Source organism: Condylura cristata, unplaced genomic scaffold (assembly GCF_000260355.1).
Source record: "Condylura cristata isolate star-nosed mole 26May11 unplaced genomic scaffold, ConCri1.0 scaffold00030, whole genome shotgun sequence".
Classification (NCBI taxonomy): Eukaryota; Metazoa; Chordata; class Mammalia; order Eulipotyphla; family Talpidae; genus Condylura; species Condylura cristata.
In genome coordinates, this window is record NW_004567131.1 from 20,314,669 (window position 1) to 20,339,091 (window position 24,423).

The window sequence follows — 24,423 nt, forward strand, 5'->3', positions numbered from 1 at the left end:
GGGACTATGGTGGTGGCACAGGGGTGATTTGGTGATGGGAAACCCGCGGAGATTACAATCGAGATGGGAAAGAAAAAAATGTGCAAAATGATGTAAAAATAAACTTTTGTAATAATTAAAAAAAAAGAAACATCTGGATTAAAATTGTGTGTGCACATATATACACAAATACATATACATATATATGTATATGCATGCATATAATACTTAAATAAATTCAGAAACTTAATAGTGGCATGAAAATTGCCTGTGTTAAAATAGCCATTAATTTCTTTCCATTCGGTGGAAAGTAGAATATCTTATCACTACTCATGACCAGTCTAATTTGTTTGAGAGTATATTAAACATTCTATGCTTCTTTTAAATTTAACACTTGAAAGGAAGAGAAATTCTGACCTTTAAATTCACAACAGTTTAAAAACGCAAAGTCCTATGTGAATGCTAAAAATGAAAATAACATGGCATTGTTGAACATCCAAAAGTCAACATGAAATTTACAATAAAGTCTCCATTACTCCTCCAGTTAGTTATCAGAAAGTACCAAGGGAATACAGGAAGTGTAAAGAATTTAAAGAAAAAAATCTTAGATTATCAAAAAGTCTTCAATCTGAAGGTGGCATTTTCTTGAGCTGAGTTTTCAACAAAACTACACTAGTTGGCTAAGGTATGGCCAGTTCTAGAAGCCAGTGCCAAACTAGTGCTGGATTCAAGCAAACCTGAGAACTTTAACAATACATGTGCCTGCCCTTTTTCCAAGTTATTTCACACTTTTTGATGTGTAATAAGGGAATGGGTAAATAATTGTTATTTTGAAAGAATTATATCTGAAAAATGAGGCAGACACATTTCTATTACAACACTGTTTCTTGGTAGGTGGCTAGGAATAAATTCAGCACCGTTAATAAATTCTGGTATGGAAAAGTATACATTTGTGGCTCTCAAAACCTACATTTCCTTAATCAGGAAGATATTTAAACTATTTCCCTTTGAAAACCTCTAACACATTTTTATCCAAAACAGACTTATAAAGAATAATTTTGTTGTTTTGATGCCTCTAAATAGTTAGACCTATTAGAAAGGTAATAAGTGCCTCAATGGCTACAAAGAGAACAGAGGAAAATATATTCAATTAAAGCATATCAGAATTTATATTATCTGCAAACATTTTACTGAAAATATCACCAGTTAGCTCTGATTTTACCCCTAGGAACTTATATCCCAGTTGCATTAAATTCTACTTTCATTGCTTTGAAGTTATAAAAGTAAACATCAGAAGAATAAACAGCATGTCAGTATGTCAAAATGTACAAATTTAGATTTAGTGCAACAAGGAACTTGTTCTTTCACTACACAAGAAAAATATTTCTTGGATCTGTTTTCTGGAATGACCATTTTAAAAGTAGTTTTAAGAGCACAATGGACTATGGTGGAGGATTGTGAGAATCTGGTGGTGAGAGCTAAAATGACCACAAGTAAGGGGAGATATCCTGTACTGTCAAAATATTAACAAAATGTAAAACAATGGTACTTTATTAAAAAAATTAAAGAAGCGGCCCTCCCTGGTGGCACAGTGGGTTAAAGCACAGCACTAAGAAGCTAAAAGCCACTTCTGCATGTGTTCGATTCCCGTCTGTCCCAGAGGTGACTACATGGCGTGGCAGACCTCTCCTGACCTACCCACTGCTCCCCTCAGCAGTGTACTTCGTCGATCTGCCTGTTTTGCTCCCCACTCTGTCTCTGGTGAAGCTTCTCACCGCCCCTGCACCTCTGGCCTGTATCCCAGTTCTGTATACATAAATAAATAAATCTTAAAAAGAAAAAAATTAAAGAAGCATTTAATTCTAGAGTTGGGAGGGAACTTGTGTGTTTAACATCACTTACAATTAGGGAAATGCAAATTAAAACCACAATGAGATACTACCTCAAAAAATATGGAGAGAAAAGGACCCTCTTATACTGCTGGTGGGCATGCAAACTGGTCCAAATACTATGGAAAGATGTGTAGAGGACCCTCAAATGCTAATAATGGAGCTATCATATGACCCAGTAATTCCACTCCCAGGGATCTACCCAAAGGACATAAAAACATGAAAAGGCATCTGTGTTTGTTTATTGCAGCACTATTTACAATAGCTAAAATATGAAAGCAACCTAAATGTCCAAAATAGATGAATGTATCAAGAAGATGTGATACACAAAGGAATACTATTGTGATACACAATGGAATACTATTGGCAATCAAAAAGCATAAACTCATGCCACTGATGGCACCATGGATGAAGCTGAAAGGGATTATAATCAGTGAAATAAGTCAAAAAATATCAGACGGTTTCACTTTATAGGTGAAATAGAGGGAAAACTAACAAAGGGTCAGAAAATAATAAAGACAAAACTAGCAGGCAAATCACATGTTGGAATACAGGTGGAAAAATATTACTTTTAAATTTCTATAGCTTATCATGTACTTTAGTTAAATAACATTAAATCTAATCCATAAGTCTTTCTTCCTTAAATGCAATCAATTTTTTTTCTCAGGAGAAACTAAGAACTAATTCAATTGCTCAAACCAATGGGTTATATTTATTTTGGTTTGTTTCATTTCAGCATTTGAAGGCCTCTCTAGGCACCAATGAAAGTACATACTTACTTTGCCAGTATTTGGCCAGGAAGCCACCTCCTTGTTGACCTTCATCTGTCCTCAGTTTTAAAGACATGCTATCTCCACTAGAACGGATAAGAGGTGGCTTTTCATCCCCACACAGCTTAGTTAGCAGATGAGAGCTGGTACTTGGGCCATCGTATACCTTCAAGAAAATATTTTAAATGTCAGATGGTTGTGGTTTTAAGCGTCATTTAAAGATCTCTGCAATCCTTAATAAGAGGCATTTACATATATACATATGATATAATAAAAGAAGACCCTGGATTAAAATGTCTTTTAACATTATATTAAATAACTATAACTTGGGGAATAAATCTGTGCCATTTAGCTTTGGATGTGTATTGTGGCAAGGGTATGAGCCCAGGTGGAAATTGAAGTTTGAAAATGAAAGAGTAATACATATTTTTGAGCTGCTATCAGTAGTTCTCCTTATTTTTTTGATTCATAGTTTATAATTTATGGCACTTTAACACATTTTTAATTTTTTTTTAATGCACACAAGAACTGTACCTCAGGCCATAGGTGGGGAGTGGGGGCGATGAGAGGATTCAACAGAGACAGAGTGGGGAGCAGAACAAGAGGATCTATTGAAGTACACTGCTGAGGGAAGCAGCAGGTGAGACAGGAGAGGTCTGCTGCACCAAACCCTGGCTGGGGATCGAACTCAGGTTGCAATGGCTAGTGATAGCTTGATAGTGGTAAGACTTAACCCCCTGTTCCATCAGGAGGCCTAACGATTTTTTAATTTAGATTGTTTTTTCACTGACAAGGGTGGTATGCAAAAAGTTATAGGTGGTATGCTGGTATGAAAAAAGTTATAGGTGAATGATTCAATTACATTTTCTAATTCACCAAAAGTTCCCACCAAATTATTATTTTTCAATACATAAATGAAATAATATAGATAATAATTAGGGTAAATCTTATCACTTATTTCCAGAGATTTTAATTAACCACATCATAATAGTCCACATTCAATTTATAGTAAACGCTTAGTGTGTCAAGCTATTTAGACATATATATTGTTCTTAGGTTGTCATAGTCTTCAAATTTTCCTCTGATTAAATTTTTACTTTGTTAAAACTTTTTGTGTGAATGCTTTCTTTAAATATTTCTCTTTCCGAAATCTCAGAAACAAAAATGAACATATTATATGTGGGTGAGATGAGATCAGTGAATGATGCAATGAAATTTCATACATACAGCCAGATAATCTAAAGTGCAATCTTGATGTTGTTCCAGGTGAAAGTCTTCAAATTCCAGTTCAAATGGGCTGCCACGGCTGGATCTCAGCCACCAGAAGCACTCAGAATTGTGGTAATAGGGCATCGGGTAGTTGGGAGATGTGAATGTGCCAGTGGGAGTGGTGAGGTTGCCCCCACAACCTACAGGGGCAGAGAGGGAAGGACATAAGTCATTTATTTACTCTCCTTTAACCAAGTTGCAAAACAAAACTGCAGCACCAAAAACTAGCTTGTCTCTAATCCTAATTAAGTGATGAACTTTCCCTATCGAAACCTTGATGTCCAACTTGATGAAATACATCAGGAAACTAGTACATTTCCCCCTACTTTTCTTTAATAAAAGGCTGCTGTTAATTCAAATATTTATAGTGTCAACGTTTGTTGGAAATAGTAATGACAAAACACAGCTAGGAAAAAATGAGTAAGAGCATGGAATCAAGACAACAATCAGACTGCAAGGCATCAATCAGACTGGACTTGCCAATAAGACCCAGCTTATAGCTATTTACCTGTTAATGATCCATCCCAGGAAGCTGAAAACCCGGACCTTGAATCAATTGAGTCACTCTTAAATTTTAGCCATAGTTTGTTACTATGAGAAATGATTCTTGGAGGTAATACTGAGCCACAGTATTTTCCCAGGAGTGGTGAATTTTCATAGCCTCCATCTCTGAGACAAAACAAAGAAGTGATAGCTTAGGTTATTAACAATTCTATTATATAAACATTTAATTTTATTTGAACTTTAAGGTAGCAAACATCAGTTTATGTCAGTCAACTTCTCTCAACTTCTCTCAGTGTCGGAGATTTGATGAAAAAGATTTTGTGAAATCAGATCAAATTCTCAGAGAAAAGGTAAACCACACCTCCCAAAAAACAAGCATACTCAGAAATAAACAGCAAAAACACTTGTATGTATTAACCTGGTTTCTGAGGAGTAAGAAGTAAAATAATTTTTCTTTAAAAAAAGGAAGTAAAATAAAGATTCCTTTAAAAATTCAAGCTTTCAATTTTTCACTCTATGAACAACTTATTAAAGAGTAGTCATAATTTATAACTGGTGTGACATTTTATAAAGCCAGTGGCAAAGTGAGTGAAAGTATTTGATGTTTTCCCCCTCAAAGTATCTGGTACATGTGAAGGAGAAAGAGGAAACCATTATTATTAACGATATAAGCAAATTTTGATTAATTTTACAAAGAAACCTCTAGGAAAGTCTTTAGTTCCTTCTAATTTGAAATTTTTGTAAGTTAACACATCATATTTGACATGTTAGCAAAATTTTTTTAAAAAATCTTTCTTCAGCCCTCCCTGGTGGTGCAGCAGGTTAAAGCACAGCACTAAGAAGTTAAAGCCACTTCGGCATGAGTTCTATTCCCGCCTGCCCCGGAGGTGACCACATGGCGTGGCAGACCTCTCCTGACCCGCCCGCTGCTCCCTTCAGCAGTGTACTTCGTTGATCTGCCTGTTCTGCTCCCCAATCTGTGCCTGGTGAATCCTCTCACCCTCCGCATCTCTGCCTGTACCCCAATTCTGTATGAATAAATAAATAAATCTTAAAAAAAAATATTTCTTCAATGACTTTTGGAGTCTTAAATACAGTTTGTCCTATGTAGCTTTTTACTCAACATCAATGTACAATAATTGCTAAAATTTAAGAAAATTATGGCTTTAGCATGATTGGTACAATGGTGATTTAATATTTTAGCATTCACATAGTAGAATAAAACTTAAGGTAAAATATACCAAGTTTTTGAAATGTTAAATAAGTTTTGACACAGATACACAGCAAACTGATTAGCCTAATGATACGCATTATAATGATCCAAGGAAATACCAACATACGCGTTGGTTTAGCTTTACTGCAGCTATCACTTCTAAATATAGTCTTTCAAAGTGCCAAACAATTACAGAAAAACATGCCTTGAACTGGAATTCATAAGCTTAGACTTTCATTACTCGAACACAAAACAAAACCTATTTGCCATTATTTTTGTGGCATCATTAGACTAAATGGACAGTCAAGCAAATTAAGTCTGTGTGCAGACAGCAGGTGGCCAGTATGCAGTGCTGATACGCAGTGGGGAGAATCCTAGTATTATCACAAGTAAAACAATAAATCAAAATTATTATTACAAAAGAAAGGATTAAGAAAATATTCAAGAATAGCAGCAAATATCTTAATTTTAAAGTAGTAGATTAGGCATATATATGCTTAATCTGTCCAAATAAAATCTAGATTTTATTTCAAATATTCCAAAAAAAATTACTTAAAAAAACCCACTTGAATCTATCTTATCTTTTTTCTACTAAGTCAGGCAGGATCTAAACTTAATCTTTTAACAAGAAAGAGCATGCAATAAGGAGCTTTACAGTGAATGCCCATATTTTTTCATTAACCTTGCCAGGGAAGATTATGAATGAAAATACATAATGAAAAGACTATTTCACAATAATGGTGATTACCTGATTTCCACAAAATCAGCTACACATTCTCCACCAATGGCCTCCTCTAAGGAGAAGTTTGTGAAGTGCAATGCAATCTGTTGGCTGGTTTCCACTGTGATTCTGTAAATGCATTTCCAGTTGTTAGGGTAATTACTAGGGAAGTGTGGAGAAGTAAATGTCCCAGAGCCAACGGTATAGCTTTCCAAGCATACTGTAAAAAGAAATAGACCACAAGAGAGAAAATGAAAAAATTTGACACTACATTTATAAGCCATTCAGCAATGTATACTACATCAACTTGTACCAATATTCTGATTTCATTTCAGAATAAAGTTTTTGAAATCTAAAAAAATAAACATTATTAATAGAAAATCTAAGTTATGTGGTCAAATCAATATACCTATCACAACACTTTAGTTTTCAGAAGTATGATCTATTCAATTACCGTAAACAATCACTAAAAATTTGGTTTGAAGGTCAGTAGTGGGTTGGGTGAAGGGGACAGTGAGGACAAAATGAAATGGTTCAGAAGACTTAGAAATAATTGAGTTCTGTTCTCCTTTCCATACTCTTCTTTTACAATGATTTTACCCAAAGCAAAGGACAGAAAGTGAACATTCTGTCATCTGTGATTTTGGCCCTGGACCAAAGGAACATTAATCACAAGGAGGGAGGTCAGGAGCCCACTGGGGCTGCCACCTGGCATGCTTTTCTCTTTTACTGTTTATTTCTTGATTTCTCATTCTCTATTACTTTGCTTCCCTGGACATTTGCTTCTTTCCTTTTTCTCATCTTATTTTAACTACACCTTCTTACTGAAATTTGTTTCTTAGTAAAATTTAAATTCAACATTCTCCTGCCAGACTATTGCCATTGCTCTCGGTAGTACTAGTTATTGCCTCACAGTTAGGTGACGTTGGCAGAGCAGTTTGAGTCATTACAGAGATGTCTTACTTTGCATAGTGCTACAAAGATTACCATGCTATTTTCAGGAAGCCCTCCCTGAAAGGTATGTGATCTAAGATACAGCTAGTTTACTCATGCAGCAAATTAAATTTGTGTTCATAGTTGATTAGAGCCACAAGACATCTCAAAGATCATCAAATCCAATTCCTTAATTTTACAGATGAGAAAACAGTAGCTTGGAGAGTTCAAGTGACTTGTTCCAAATCTTTACTCTAATATTCAGTGTGGTTTGGGCAAAACATATAAGGCAGATAAAACTACAAAATAATAGAAAATTGTATGTACATGATAATTTTTTGCTATTGTAACTTCCAGGGATTCAATTAATTATATTCAAGACTTAGATAATGAATTGTCTCGTAGGAAGGGTCCCAAAGGATAAAAGAATATATAATTCAGGATTTTGGAAAAATCTAAAGTCATGTCCAAAACACAAGAATCCAACTAATGCAGAGAAAAACAATTTTTGCCTAAAACAAAGCACAGTAAATAACAGCTTTGAGGAGAAGTAAATGAGCAATAAGATAGGAATTCTGAGCAGGAATTCTGTTAACTTCTATTTATCTGAGGGAGTGGAAGCTTTAAAAGATGAGTATTTACAGATCGTTATGTCAGAAGGATTACCTCCTGGCAAAAGAAAATTTCCTAATTATTTCTGAAATTATCAATGGACCATAGCAACCCACTGGAGGGCAATCCAGAAGCTGTGAAATGTTTAGAAAGCTCGGTCACCATAGATCAACACTGGCTAGTACTTTATCCCATTAAATATCCTTCCAAACATGATGCAAAGGAAATCCAAATTCTCTGAAAAGATATCCATTGGGGTGGAAACAAGAATCTAATGAAACATGACACCTTAGAAGTCCCTTAGAGGCTTTGAGGACAGGACTATTTCTGCTTCACATATTATCTCAAAGATACTGCTTGCAAAAAGTATTTGCTACCTACGGTGTATTCACAAAAATCAAATATTGAGAATTAAATAACAAAAAATACAATAAAGGAATAATGCTGAAATGTTTCAATTTCATTAAGTCATTTAGAAATGTATATTTTTGCAAAGAAATTTTCCATTTCCTGCTATAGAAACCTATATAGTAAGTAGATTTGTAAGTTTTAGATGATATATTCTCATACTCTTATTTGGTAATGGAGTAAATGAAGTAGATAGAGGTGTTTTGGTACCTGTTGATTTATTAGTTGCCTCATAATTTATTAAAAATCCTTCATAAGCGAGATGAGAGTCAGCCACAAATTTAAGTGTTATGGAGTTGCCACTGCTGATAAGAGAAGGTGGGACTGATTTTCCACAGTATCTATTTAAATCCAAGAAAAAGCATGCTTTTAGTATACTTAAAATGATATACAAAAGCTTAAAACATGCAAATGTAATCATAATTAGTAATAATATCCCCTAATAACTTTTAAAAATAATTTGAGGATCTTCCCTGGTAGTGCAAAAAAGGGTTAAGACGCAGCACTATGCATCTCTCTGCAACCACTGCAGTGCAAGTTCAATCCTGGACCAGGGAGGTTTAAATTTAAATTTAAAATGCCTACCATTCCATCAAATGCCAAATATCACCAGCCATGAAAAGAAGGATAACCCACAATAAGAAAAATATATAATCCAAACAAAACAAGAATATAGGGTTGACTTAGTTATAACTGTATTTCATAGAATTAAGAAGGAATTAAAGGATAAAATTAACATGTATAAACATGGAAGACAAAAAAGATAGCCCAAATTTAACCTGTAGAAATAAAAATTATAAAGACTAAGATAAAAATAATACACTAGGTAGTATGAACAGAAAAGACATTGCAGAAGATATTAGCAAACTTGAATCATATCAATAGAAACTTTAAACCGAAACACCTTGAGAACAGACTCAAAATTAAAAGAATGGAATATGGGTCAGTTGTGCGGCAACTCCAAGTGGTCTTTCATACATACACACAGGTTCATAAAGAAAAGGGGGGACAGAAAATTATTTCAAGAATAGTGGCCAAAAATGTCACAAACATAAATCTACAAATTCTCAGATCTGAGAAACTGAACAAAATATATGTTAAGATAAGCCAGAAAAGAAAGAATACAAACAGTATTATGGTGTCATTTTTATACATTTCCAGTATATGGGAACTAATTTACAGTGATAGCTTGTTTATGACTTCCCAGGAAGGAGAATTAGGAGCAGATGTAAGGAATTATAATGAGTAGGAAGAAGTTTTTGGAGGTAATAGATATGTGCATTATCTTGATTTTCCTAGGGATACACATATCAAAAAAAAACTAGTTACTACAGGCTAAGACTACAAAGGAGCTATGTAGAAATAATCATTTAAGAACATGTTGTGTCACCTGGTTTGGAGGTTTTTAACATTCTTCACTGAAGTAGAAGCTTTTGTTTAAAAACAAAATGATCTTACCTCCCAAGAAATGTTCCAGGGTCAGTATCATAAATTTCCAGATAATCATTTGTGCAATTATAATGGAACTCTAGATGAAATTTCTTGAATATCAAATGAATCACGTAGTCAGGTTGGGCAAATACATGCCAGGTACAGTTGACACCATGGGGGTAAGTATTTGGATGGCCAGGACTTTCAATGATTCCCGCTGGCTCTGTAAGAACTTTTCCACACACTATTGAAAAATAATAATAATGATCAATACAAAAGAAAAAGCTACCCAGATATCAAACTGAAAAAACCTGATCATAACCCCCTTTTTAAAAAAGATTTATTTATTTATGTATACAGAACTGGGGTATAGACCAGAGGCACATGTGCAGTGAGAGGATTCACCAGAGACAGAGTGGGGAGCACAACAGGCCAGCTGACAAAGTACACTGCTGAGGGGAGCAGCGGGCAGGCCAGAAGAGGTTTGCCACGCCATGTGGTCACCTCCGGGGTGGGGATTGAACTCATGCTGAAGTGGCTTTAGCTTTTTAGTGCTGTGCTTTAACCCATTGTGCTACCATGGAGGGCCCCTGATCATAACCTTTTAAAAGCCCCCCCAAAAAAATTTCTTAAATGCCACTTAACCCATTTTTCTCTTACTAATAGACTCTAACTACTGGAATGCACTGAATAGGAAATACATTTTTTTGTTTTTAAGTGTGCTTTAAAACTTTTTTGAAAAATATTTATTTATTTATGCATAAATAACTGGGTTTTAGGCCCAAGGTGCAGGGGTGGTGAGAGGATTCACCAGAGACAGAGTAGGGACCAGAACAGGCAGATCCATAAAGTACACTACTGAGGGGAACAGTGGGCGAGATTGGAGAGGTCTGTTGTGTCATGTGGGTCACTTCCCTCATGCTACAGTGGTTGTGGAGAGCTTCATAGTGCTGCATTTAAAACTTTTTTATACTGCCAATGAATTTTCTTTAGTAATTTATTTTACTGTATACTTATTCTAAAACAAAACCAAGAAGCAAAGGAGGAGAGTTAATTTCTTACCCAAATTTGTAGTGCTGAACTTAGCCATGAAACCATGATTTTCAGTAGAAGAACTTTTTACAAACATGACATAAAGAAAATTGTAAATGGACATTATAGATGAAGGTACATCTGTGCCACAATACTTTCTGTTTTCAGGAGAGCCCAAAATGGTACTGCTACCAATCTAAGTGAAAAAGATATATTCAAAATTTATTTTTTCAGGTATTTATTTTATAATTTTGCTATAAGTCATTATTTCTGGAATCATGTTATTATTATTGTGAAAACAATTTTAGAACACAGTTTCAGATCATTATTAGTTACCCCAAAAGAATCCTCAAGAACCTCAAGCCTATTAGCAGACACTACTCATTTTCTTCAAGCCCTGCGTGTGTATATATATATATATATATATTCATATACATCATTCTTTCTTTTTGTGCATTTTTTTTTATCTCAGTTGTAATCCCCATGGGCTTCCCACCACCAATTCATCCGTGTGCCATCACCACAGTCCAGTGCACTCTTCTCACCCAGTTCTGACCCCATTCTCCTCAAACCTTTTTTACTGAAGTTTTTTCACAAACTTTGTAGCATGTGTCATTACTTCATTATTTCATAATGCAATATAATATTTCATTACAGGATCATGTGCCACATTTTATTAATACATTTATCAATTGATGACATTCAGAGTGTATCTATGTTTGACTGTTATGACAATTATTGTATTCATACTGATGTATAAATTTTTGTGTAGAAATATTTCATTTCTCATGCATACACACTTAGAAAAGGAATTGCTGGGAAAATGATAGGTTTAGGTTAACTCCTTGAAATGCCAACTGAAGGCCAATATGACTGCATCATTTCTTATGCTCTCTAGTATGTCTCCAGCACTGAGGATGCCATCAAATCTTACCTGACTTCTCCAATGTATGGAAGCAGTATCTCACTGCAGTGTCAATTTGTATTTCCCTGGTGACAGTGCTATCTTTCTTATAATTAATTGCCATATTTTTATCATTTTGAAGAAATATATACTCATACACTTTGACCATGCTAAAAATCAGGTTATTTGGTTTTAGTTCTGATGAAGTTCAATTTTCTATTTTTCATTTTGTTGTTTATGCATTTTCACTTAGTTGAGGGAAGGTTTTGCCTAATACAAGGACATTATTTTCTGCTAAGCATTTCATAATTGTAACCTCCATGTTTGGGGCTATTACCTACCCCATTTTGAGTTAATTTTTGTGTATGGTGTAAGAAAGTGGTCTGATTTCATGGACTTTCAGCAATATTTGTCAAAATATTTCCCCCATTGAAACATACTGGCAGTATTTTCAAAAATCAACTGGCCATAAAAGTCTTCTTGACATGCTGTCCAATTCACTTAACCAGTATTGCACTGAAGATTTCCACATTTATATCCATATGTGATACTGATCTGTACAAATTAGTTCTGTGTCATATAACTGATCTGAGAATACATAATATAGTATTTTAACAACAAACAACCAAATACAGATGTGCAAAGACATTTAATTCTTACCTCAATATAATCTGTATCACAGTGGAAAGAACTTCCAGTTTCAAAGTTAGTAAAGTTAAGGACAACAACTTGGCTTTGGGGTTGATAAATCATCCACCTACAGATCTTTTCTCCTGGATATACACTGGGATAAAGGGGTGAGCGAATGACGCCTTCTCCAGTTAATTCACCCCCACAAGCTGTAAATATGAAAATTATAAGTGTTTATTCAGAGATTTAATAATTCTAGCTTTCAATTTTATTCCAAACTCTAATTCTGCATAAAAGTATAATAAAATGTGATACCAGAAAGCTTTCCCTGCCCCTAGAAGACATATAACTAAATCTCATTAAGAAATTAAAATGTTATAACAAGAAAATTAGACAACAAAAACTTAAGCCAAATTTTCTTACCAACTTGATAAGCAGCTCTAAAACTAGCTTTCATAACAGAAATGTCTATTTTAAGTCTGATCCAGATATTATTAGTAATGGATTTGATATGAGAGGTTTCATTGCCACAGACTTTTCCAAGTAAGGTTTGGTCATCTCGAACCTGAACAGAAAAATAAAATAGATTTGTAATCGCAATAAACAAATAAATTACTTGATAAATTATCTTGGCAGCATTATTTAGAGATGGGAAAAAGCAGCTACAAAATTGGTCATTGTTATAACTGTTAGCCAATGCAACAGTAGTAAATATTTATAACATCTTAAGCCAAAATAAGTTCAGGCCCTCCCTTTGGGCACAATGGGTTAGGACACAGCACTGCAAGCTAGCTGCAGCCACCTCAGTGTGTGTTTGATCCCTGCTCTCAGAGGTGATCCACATGGCTCTGCAGACCTCTACTGGCTCTCCCACTGCTCCCCTCAGCAGTGTACTTCATCAGTCTGCCTGTTCTGCTCCCCACTCTGTCTCTGGTGAATCCTCGCACTGTCCCTGCACCTCTGGCCTGTACCCCAGTTCCCCAGTTCTGTACGCCTAAAGAAAGAAATCTTTTAAAAAAGGAGCCCAAAATTATAAGAATACTTTGTGTTATTTTAACAATGTCAAAGAGATAGTAAATAAATGTACAATTTTGGACTATTTAAAAACAAAAAAATTGAAAACAGTAAATTTCAAAATATGCAACTTTTACCCAAATCTTCATTGAAGTAATCATAGATTAAACTACTTTTGTTGTAAATACTGTTCTGAAAGACAGAATAGCAGATTAAGAAAATTAGAGACTTAAAAATTTAAAAAGTCAACTTAAAAAATTAGAGCAAAGCTTTAAAATTATGGGTAATCTAAAAACAAAAGCAAAATCATTACAAAATACTAAAAATAAATTCACAAATACATCAAAGAACTGTATCTGAAGAAGGTTGGGGAATTAAGATATAAAATACATATCTCTGGCAGTTGTATGAGGAAAATATAATAAGAACAAATATTCAAAATTTAAAATGACAGGTGACAAATATACAGATACTAATAAATTTATGTAATGTGGTAACTTCTACATACAACTCTGTGCTAATATATTTGAATATATAAAATTATCATTACTAGAAAAAATATAAATTACTAAAATTATCTTGAGGAGAAAAATAAAATGATAATAGGCAATAAGCAATGGATAAAATTGAAAACATTATCAAATAATCATCTTCTCCCCAAAATTTCCCCATCTGGAGAAGATGCCCCATCTGGCAAGTTATTTTAAACTTGTATAGAATAGCTAACTCCCACATATAACTTGTGCTAATGCACTCTTAAACAAGGAACAATTTCCAACTAATTTTCCTCAGAACCAGCTTACCAAATTCAACTAGCTTACCTAATGTTGATAATACACATCGAAGATATGACTAGATCTCCCTATTGCTGTTGATACATATGAAAGACACTATTCTAGAAAAATGAATTCACACACTGTTAAGCTTACATACCAATCATATATGAGAATAAGAGTAATGCAAAGATTGTTTGAAATTAAGTATAAATCGGCTTCTGCTATCACCACTGTGGCCTGAGTTCAACCCCCCCACCAGAAAGATAGCCCGTATATGGTGCAGCAGACCTCTTCAGTCTTGCCCTCTGCTCCTCTTTGCAGTGTATTTCAGTGGATCCATCTGTTCTGCTCCACATTGAGTCTCTGGTGAATACTCTCATCCCTTGCACATCTGGCCTAGACCCCCATTCTTGTATACATAAATCAAAATAAATCTTTAAAAAAATAATTATAAACTAAGTTGATCAATAGAGCCAATAAGAAAATCAATAAATTTCCATGTACATCAAAAAGTTTGTTAGCATTCATATTTATTAGAAACAAAGCATGTTCAATTTCTCAGTTATATAAGCAGAGTATGAATCACAAGAAGTTAATAAATTTATTGTTTCTTCCATGAAACTCTGCCAGAAGTTTGTCACTTTTTCAGAAAATCATCACCTACATAGCCTGCACTTGTCCTGGAAACTTCATAATGATTCTGGCAATTTCTAGTTAGCATTAACTTGAGATGCAGACAAAGAACAAAAGGATCCACATCAAAGAATCCATTCTAGAATTACAGAATTGAAAATATGCCAAAGGTCTAATAATAGAAGAGTGGTTAAATAAATTATGGGACAGCCTTTGATAGTCTTACAACGGCATTAAAAATCAAATGCCTTTCCAATGACTCATGCCAAACCAGATCCTTCCCATGAGCTATAACACAAACTTGGCAATGTCATAAAGTTATGCTATATCTCTCTATACAAATAGCAAATCTCTGAGCAAATAGGAAATTTCTCATCACCATATTCTTAGAAGTGCAGACGTACCAGAGTTCTTAGAAGCATGAAACACAGAGTAAGATATCTTCCTACTCTAATCCTCAAGGGTTCCATTAACTTCTACTAAGATTGTAGTATCACAATTCTATTTTTCCCATTAGAAGATGACAAGAAGGAAGAAAAACAGCATCAGAGCAAGCTAAAGTGGGTCATTCCCCTGGGACTCACTAATGAAATTCAAGGACTTCAGCAAGGAGAAGGGCAGCTGCAGTCCAAATGTTTTAAAAGGAACTTATAGGGCTCGAGGGCCTTAAACCTAGAAGGTACAATTGATTTTGGCTGTGTTTCTCTCTCTGTGTGTGTGGAAATGAAACCTTATTAATTCTGAAAGTCTGTATTCTCCCTAGATCCCAGACATGGCTTAACACAACTCCTTTGAAAAAGACATTCAAATAAAATTCATCAAATCCTTTAAAGTGACCCCAAGTACTGTTGCAGCAAATCCTGCATTCAGTATTTTAGGCCTTGCAAATTTGCACTGTACAGCCCCCACCAAAAGACCCTCTTTCCTTTGTACTTGTGAAATAGGGTAGACTGCATCATTTTTTCCAGTTCTTTACATCCTTCCTTGTAAAAGGAACATCTATTCTTCATTGTTGTATGTTTGCATCATCTCCCTATGGAAATTTAATACTTATCCTTCCCCGAGATTGTGAGCTTCGCCACAGACACATTGCCCAATAGAGTGTAAGCAGAAGTGATTTCCTATAGAGCTAAAATTAACTGGACTGAAATCACAGTTTGTAATGAAACCATAAATAAACACCTAGAGCCCAGTGAGTATAAAGCTTCAACATCTGGAACAGATCAAGTTCCAAAGCCATATTTCAACACACACAATAATTTGTTTGTATTGACTATGTATACAGGTTTGTTTCTAATCTAATAAGTTCAAAATACACATTTTAATTCAGCACAAATCAAATATGCTGGCACTTTAGCTTCATCCAACCACGAGTTGGAAACACACGCTACCACACAGTAATGGACAACATGTGCTATTGCACGTGAAGGAATAATGGATGAGGGAACAGAGAGAAGCTATAAGGGAGCTAAAAACAACTTTCTTGGGTTACTCTTCTTCCTTATGCACTAGTGTGTACTGTGGTTTCAAAGTTAAAATATTAAAGATTATTTTACCTCAGAAAGCAGTGTTCCTTCTGATATCTCTATCAAGAAAGTAACCTAATTTTTAGTAACCATCCACTGCTGTGCCAAACACTGTTAAAACATTCCAATTGCATCCATTTCACTTAGCAAAGCTAAGTTCTTTACTTTGGCCTATAAGGTCCTATAAGATTGAGCTCTGCCCTTCTTATTAGTCGCTTCTCCTTGATGGTTCCAGCCATGCTAGTCTAATTCTTTGCACTTTTTGCATTGCTAACTTTTCTCTTCTTCAGACCCAAAATACTGCATCCTTAGGGAAGCTATTTCTAATCATTCTATTCTGCTATTTACTTTCAGAGTACCATTTCTTTCTGTTACAATACTTTCCCCAAGTCGAGATAATGTAATTGTCCTTATATACTTTTTTATGTAATGACATAAATATTAATATCTATTTTAATATCCATTTTTCCACACATCTCATTGCACAGTGCCTGACACATAAGTTATCTGACAAATATTCAGAGACTGAATAGATAAATGAATTAATAACCTCTTTCAATTCTTTTGAGGAAAATAATACTATTCCTATTATCATGAGAAAATTAAATGTTAACATTAAATGTAGTAATACAGAGAGCTGAAGAACCTCATCATATATCCATGCAGTATTGCTTTAATTTATAGAAAAAAAGCACTGTCATTGCTCTGTATTTGACCTCCTAACAGTATATTGTTCTTGATTGATGCTCCTTCCATAGCTGCTTCTTTCTGCTCTCCACTTAACTGTTCCCATGATCTGTGGTCAAAATGTGAACAAGAAACTTCATAAAGAAGGACATCCTCCACATAATTTCTCACACTCCAGATCCGGTGATCCTACTAATCTGCTCCTTTTTACTGGTTCCTACAATGCCTACCTAAAGAAATATTTCACATGAGAAATGGCATATTTTGTCACCTCATTAAAAAGCACCAAACTGGGCCCTCCCTGGGTTAAAGTATAGCACTGCAAGCTAGCAACAGCCACTACAGGGTGAGTTGGATCCCCGGCCCCGGAGATGATCACATGGTGCAGCAGACGGCTCCTGGCTCACCTGCTACTTTCCTCAACAGTGTACCTCAGTTATCTGCCTGTTCTGCTCCCCACTCTGTCTCTGGGAATCTTCTTGCCACCCCACTAGCCAGTACCCCAGTTCTTTATGCATAAAAAATAAATAAATCTTTAAAAAGAAGACACATCAGAATGTCTCTAGTCATTGGTCATTGGGGAAGCAACAGAGTTAAGAAATTAATCAAATTAGTCTAGTCTCTGCCAAAACCCTAAAATTTAATATGCTAGTAAAAATACAAACTACTCAACATCTATTTCCTTGCCATTTCTAGAAAGATATTTCTTTGAAATAAAATTAATTTCAAAATGTTCTTCACTGGGAAATAATATTTTTCAGCCTTTGGGTGTGGTTGCCTGCTGCAGTGATTTGCTTAATTCAAGCAAGTTCATGAAAACCAAAAGCCATTAACTCCCTCAACCACTCCAAGACTGGAGCTGGATGGCTTCAACTCCTAACAAAGAACAAAATGAGGACCTCTGTGAAACCAAATTCATGTAAAGATGTGAGAATGGTGCAGAAGGTCAGCTGAGAATGAAGGGAAGAAAAGAAAAGATCGAGTGAGGAGGTGGTTATAGGCTCAGAGAGAAGACAGACCTTCAGAGTTCCAGGTTGCTGGGTTCCCATATTCCCAATGTCTTGGTGCTTTCTTTAAGAAAATAAAGATTTCAACTGCAGGTTGAGTTTCAGCATATCTCACAGATCTTGATATAAAGTATTTTATGATTTTTTGGTATAGTCTTCCATTTCATTTTCTATTTTATAGTTATTATTTAGGTGAAATCTTAGAGTTGCAGGTAGTTGGATTTTTTATAATTTCTAGTTGCAAGGTATGATGTATACAATTTCTGTTTTACCAATTTACTGGGGTTGGGTAGAGGTTTACAAATGATTAACATGTGATTCAATGGCACTTGTTAAATAACTATTATTTCCTTAATTTCAGAAAACAAATTTAATATAACTTATTTCTTCCTACCTTATTAATTATAGTTTTCCATGCCATTTATTTTTGCTTGCTTTTCACTATTAAGAAAGAACAACTTTCTCAGAAGCCTTCCTGTTTTTTCTGAAGATTCTTCTTTTCCCCTTTCCCTTTATCTCTTGCAATATCCCCTTTCCATTCTGCCAAAGTTTTGGGGGCTAGAAGGATAGATAACTTGGGATTATTCAATAAAATTTTGTGGGTGAACAATTATGTCCATTTCTCTCATATTCCATTTCAAGCTAAGGCCTTAGCATCATGTAGCTTCTGAAATTATTATTCAGTCTACTACTTGTGTTCTCTAGGATTAAAAATTAAATTTTCATTACTTTCTTAGCTGTCCTTCACTCATAGTTCTGATGGCTTAAATCACTTATGAAATATTAATGAAAGGTGCTGCTTTTTATTCTGGAAAGATGTTCTGTCACATTCATTGAACTGTTCTATACAATTCCAAAGCTCTCTTAGACAAAAACAGATGAACTTACACTTTAACGGTTACTCATTCTTTAGTTACAGCCATATCAAATCACCCATAGAAAAAGTGTTTTTAGGCATGTAACATTCAGTTAAGAGGAATATAGAAATTCAAGAATTAATATATAAATGTGTGTCTTGTTAAAAGGTAAAAGAAAGATAGCTTACACTAGGTAGGGGCACCATCACATTTATTATCTTTTATAGTTGAATTTTATTTGCAAATTGATGTTTATGGAGCTCTTAATAAACAAAAAGAAAGTCTTTCAAAACCACATAATATATGAAATAGCTACATTAGGCAATAGCATATTAATATTTTTAAAGGAATATTTGCATGGCACTAAGACATCTGGAACCACCTAGTAAGAAGATCTGGGATTCTTAGAAGTATGTATTAGAAAGATACATTCACACTAAAAGAAAAGTCCTTGTCATCATCCCCCAGCTCCCTAGAATTCCCTCTCAATTCTTCATTTTTTCAAAACTTTGGGTAGTCAGTATTTGAACTATCATCATTCTTTCTTTTATTTATTTGCTTAAATATTTCACTTTTAGGTATATCTTTAAAATGAAACCACCTAATTGGCAAGCAATATATTGCATCATAATGATGTCATTTGAATTTAGTTCCAGTATTACTTTCTTCTATCCTCACCGTCTGAAGGACAAACAATGAATTGTGTGTTTGTGTGTGTGTGTGTTTAATGGGCTCAGTTCACCCTGATATATATAGATGATTAATGGCAACAGCTTTGATCTAAGTCATTTAATGTCAATAGGATCCCGTGTATGTACATCTAAATCCTAATCTGACAATAACTAGAGTTTGACCTTTGTGGCCTCACTTTCCTCTTCTGTACAACTAAAGATTTAGATGAGTTGATCTGATGATCTGGTTGGTGCTAAAATTTTATAAACCAACTGGTTTATTCCCTTAGGATAGTGAAGGATATAGTAAAAAGAAAAAAAATAGTTATTCAAATAACTATTCGTGACCTGTCCTTCTGACAATAAGAGTTCTTTCATCTTTTCTTGCAATAATTCTAGGGACATTTGGCCAAAACCTGGCTGTATAGCTGTATATGTCAGGATGTTGGTCCCTTGATGGTCAACTAAAATGCAGGGCCCCCACGAGCTGTCTCTGAAGTTACAAGTAAAAAGCAGGAGTTGGAAGTTTGGTCTGGAAAAATCTTGAAATATATATATATTTTTTCAAGCTTCTTCTATCATTAATTTCCTTCAATTATTATCCCAAAATTTGGAGGAATGGGTAGAGCATCTAATGGAAGTAAGAACTAAATTTTTTAAGAAAACATTTATATAGCCATCAAATAACTGAACTATGTAAGAATCTAGGTAAATTATCTCCAATCTCTGTTTGGCAACAAAATATTCTGCCACTTTGCAAGGTTAAATCTTCAATGCTAGTTGTAAGATATTTTTCTAATACTGTTTTAGACCATTTCAGAGGTATTCACATAACTCCTTACTGAAATTCTAATACAAAGCCTCAAAGGATCATTCCCAGTAATTTGATGACTTTTTAAAGCCATTAAAACCATCATTAAAAATCTAATAGAAAGATGTTCAGGTAGCAATGTTTCTGCCTAAGAAAGGCTTTATGCCTGATTCCAAGTCACAGTCCTGTAACCAAAGAGCCAAGTCTGGAGCTGGAAAATTCAAGAGAGATTCCTCCCTAGGGAAGCAGAGGAAACTCTGTGGTCATAGCTATTGTACAAGGCTGTGTTTCTGTTCATATCAGAGGACAGTACAATCCAAACTACTCACTGAAATTCCTAGCTCCCCTATTCCCTAGACATGTAACCAGGAACAACTTTTATGGGCCTCAGTTTTCTGATGTCAAAATAAGAATAACAGTAGGTGCAGTAATTATCTACTTAGTCTTAGTAATTAAAAGTCTTAGGGTAAAGTTTGGTGATGATAATGCTAACATGAGCTATTATCACTATCTCTAAGTATAAAAGAGAGGTTGGGAATATCATTTTTTATTTACATAAAAATATTTAAAAGGGCTTTCTTTCAGTATAAAACACTGGGATTTATCATAAAAGACTTCAGAACACATAAACAGAATGAATATACACACCCCTCTCATCATCTGAGACAAAAACCTCTGGATTAGAAAAACATTGCTAGAGACAAAAACCTCTGGATTAGAAAAACATTGCTACAATCCCATGGCCAATGTGCTTCTTCAGCTAAATCTAAATCTTACATTAAATTCCTATATGTTTACACTCTACATCTGAAAGTGGGAAGAGGGCAAGAGGTTAGCATAGGTTTTCCTGGAAAGCTGAAGTGGTTTTGTAACTGGGTGGTCCCCAAGAAAAGGGGAGGCTCCAGGTTCCCTGCCCCACCCAAAAAGTAGAATGGAGCTGAGCAGGGAGGAGAATCTGAAGAGGAAACTGAAGAGGATGGAAGCAGGATGGAGAGCCAGAAGGAAACCTGAGGGAGCCACATGGAGCAGAGACATGTGAAGCAGCTCTTGTTTCTTAGCCCTGAAATCAGTGAAATAGATGTGGGTGAGAGACTTGTGTTGAGGTTGCCTATGGCAACATTTATCTTGATTTTGATTTTCCTCCAGACTTGCCTGGCCATTTCTGACCCTTTTCTATGAGTCTCTGTCAGAGGTGCTTTAGACTTGTGGCGGGCTTTCAGGCCTGCTTTGAGCCAGTCCCTTTTGGGTGGATAACATTGGACATTTGACTTAGAAACTATATTCTTTGTCTTTTCGTCTTGATGCAACGGATGGGAGAACCTATTTAGAGTGGGCAGGTGTGGGGGTTCAGTGGTGCCCCTCTCTCCCTACCCTGTAACAGTTCGACTTACATAATCAAACTGTAAAAGCTTCTCTGGATTTTTACAAAATAATTGCACCCAACAAAAAGTTTTTTTGTTTCTCTTGCCTAACATTTTGATTTGCGAATTGACCAACAATTAAGCAAAAGAAATACCAGACCAGAAAAACAGAAACTGTCTTTTTGTTTCAGATATTCTCCTCATTACAAGCATTATACACATTTAAATCAATGTAACTTTTCTGAAGGAAAATAATAGGAACTAATGATGAAAGAAAAAAACCCTAAACTTCCAAATAAGAGTTATTCGTTGCTCTAAGTTAACCCTCTGCCACTAACTAGCTGGTTTACCTGGAAAATCCTTTTACTTCTTAGGTTGAATTTCCTCATAACAAAATTGTCCTGTATAGTCCCTGCCATCAGTATACTCTTAGCAAATATTTCTAGTCATACTTTCATTTACTTAATTATTAGGGCTCACTTAAAAGCTTGTAACTGCATTAATTTGAATTCTAGTCTCCTTTTTCACTTTTTGGATTTCTTCTCTAATCCACTGCTAATCTTCTGTTTCACTCTCCAATGTTTTTTTTTTTTTTTTGACAACTTCCTTCATGTTCCTTAGTGCATTTGCTTGTCAAACTCTCACATAGTTAAGAATAAAACACAGATTTCTGAGCCTGCCCTAAAGGTGCTGATTCAGACGGTCTAGAATAAGGTATAGAGTTATCTTTCTAACAGTTAGATCACTCAAATAATGTGGATTCTGCCAACATAAGAATGATTTAAAGACCACTGTGCTACAGAGTATAAAAGGGTTGATAAGTATCATCGAAGAGCAATTGAATAGTAAAAGTTACCTCAATGTAAGTCTGAGAACAGCCACTCTGGCTTTCCAGGTCCACATTGGTGAAGTTGATCTGTATTTGTTCTCCTAGGGGTTGCTTTATAATATAGATACATTGTCTGTTTTTTGTAAAAGGTCCAGGTAAGTCCAGAGAGAGAAGACCCTCTGGGTCTGTGTAGTTCCCTCCACAATGCAGATCCACTATGGAGTACAGGGAAGAGAAAAGAAGAGAAGGTAAACAGCCTTTCCTCCAGTCCCAGGAACTGAACTCACACACACCATCTATCCATTTTAATCATTCTGCAGAGTTATGACCTATTTGTAGAAATGTGTGCTCTAACTTCAATCTAACATTCTCTTCTACAATTTTTTAAATACATGTATGTGTTTTTAAATACAACTTTAAATATATTTATGTTGTGAGGAAAGCTGATATGCACAGACAATAAAAAGGCTGACAATAATTATAGATCAATTGTAGATTTAGCCTGCAACCAAAGGAAATGGAGAAGTGGAACAGTGAAAACAATTGTTATTTTTCCTGATACTGAGTCATAAAAGATCTTTCTATAGCAAATTTTTAAGGCATAATGATGTATTTTGTGAACAAAATCCTCTATACTGCTAAAGCAAAATCCATGGAGTATTTTGTCGTACTTGTTGGTTTGTTTTAAAATATCAATGCAAGTTAAAAACACAATAGCTATGGATCTGACATAGCTTTCATGTTTTTCCTACCTGAATCACATATCTCAAAACAAAACTGAATAATAGACAGCTGAAGGCTGAATTATTTATGTTTAAGTGTCCAGTATGTAGTTACTAAGATGTGGATCCTACAATTTAGGGACTGATAAATACTGTAACATTTAAAACAGACTTTTGGGGAGATAAAGAAAAAAACCTGTAACTACAAGAAAAAGTTTATAAATACCTGTTATTAGATTAAAAATGTAAGTCATCTGCAACCTCACATCAACATACAGAACAGCTATAAGCACAGCACTGTCCTTCACATCCATACTAAGCTCTCACTCATCAAAATACATACAAGGTGATGTTAAGTAGGTAATGTGGAAGCCTCGGTCACTAATCTGGTTGTCAGAATGGAAATGAATTCTGGCAAAGGGGCCAGTAGTCTGCAGTGGTGGGGCAGAGAGAGTGGAGCAGAATTTTCCAAGAATGGGGTCCTGATGCAAAGGACCATCTCGAATCTAAAAAATAGAAACAAATGATTACAGTCAAAGTAGTCAGATTTTAACAAACCAAGTTGTTGTGTACATTAATTTCAGAAAAATCACCATTTGAAAGTGATGATGAACTAGCAGATTTGCATATATGTAGCTAACAAGTGTTGGAATTCAGTAAAACATAGTCATCTCTAACACCTGATCTCCTCTTTGAACTACAAATGTGAGACTAGACGTATGCTTCAATTTTTTCTTGTGATGTTATTACTAGTCTTGTTAATAACTATTCCCTTTCTAGATCTTCTTCCCAGATATTTGTTTTGAAATTATGAATTCCTAATGATACAGAAGAAGAAAATCAATATATGCAAAGAAAATAGAAGAAGGAATGCCAGCAAAATCAACTGATTCACAACTTGTTTTAAGTATCCAAGAGGATCAGAGGTAGAGAAAGCAGTATAGTCAGATTAGATATAATAAAAAGATGGCTGAGTAAATTTTAAAAGTCCAGTTTTAATAACAATTAAGTACCACAATAATAATGACAACCTTAGACATTCTTTCTTTCAGTTGTTAGTCTTGAATGTATTAAATAATTATGTTAATTTCTCTATGACTGTGTCACAATTACAGCTCCTGCACTATATAGAACTCCAAAGCATCAATGGACTAAATGAAATTTTGGCATGATCCATTTTGTCCACTGATAGTATTTAATCTCTTGGCAGCAAAGGTATAGGGCAACATTACTT

General features: G+C 34.9%; 1 protein-coding gene across 1 annotated transcript in view; it reads right to left on the reverse strand.

Moving 5' to 3' along the window:
* Positions 1-24,423, reverse strand: part of CUBN (cubilin (intrinsic factor-cobalamin receptor)) — a 207,718-nt gene that overhangs the window by 158,070 nt on the left and 25,225 nt on the right. Inside the window, exons 16-26 of the mRNA XM_004691275.2 lie at positions 23,533-23,695; positions 22,495-22,682; positions 12,719-12,860; positions 12,326-12,504; positions 10,792-10,957; positions 9,757-9,973; positions 8,509-8,639; positions 6,373-6,565; positions 4,416-4,576; positions 3,866-4,047; positions 2,648-2,804 (exon numbers count right to left, since the gene is read on the reverse strand). Of these exons, the coding sequence (XP_004691332.1) occupies positions 2,648-2,804; positions 3,866-4,047; positions 4,416-4,576; positions 6,373-6,565; positions 8,509-8,639; positions 9,757-9,973; positions 10,792-10,957; positions 12,326-12,504; positions 12,719-12,860; positions 22,495-22,682; positions 23,533-23,695 (1,879 nt within the window). The remainder of the gene's footprint in view (positions 1-2,647; positions 2,805-3,865; positions 4,048-4,415; positions 4,577-6,372; positions 6,566-8,508; positions 8,640-9,756; positions 9,974-10,791; positions 10,958-12,325; positions 12,505-12,718; positions 12,861-22,494; positions 22,683-23,532; positions 23,696-24,423) is intronic.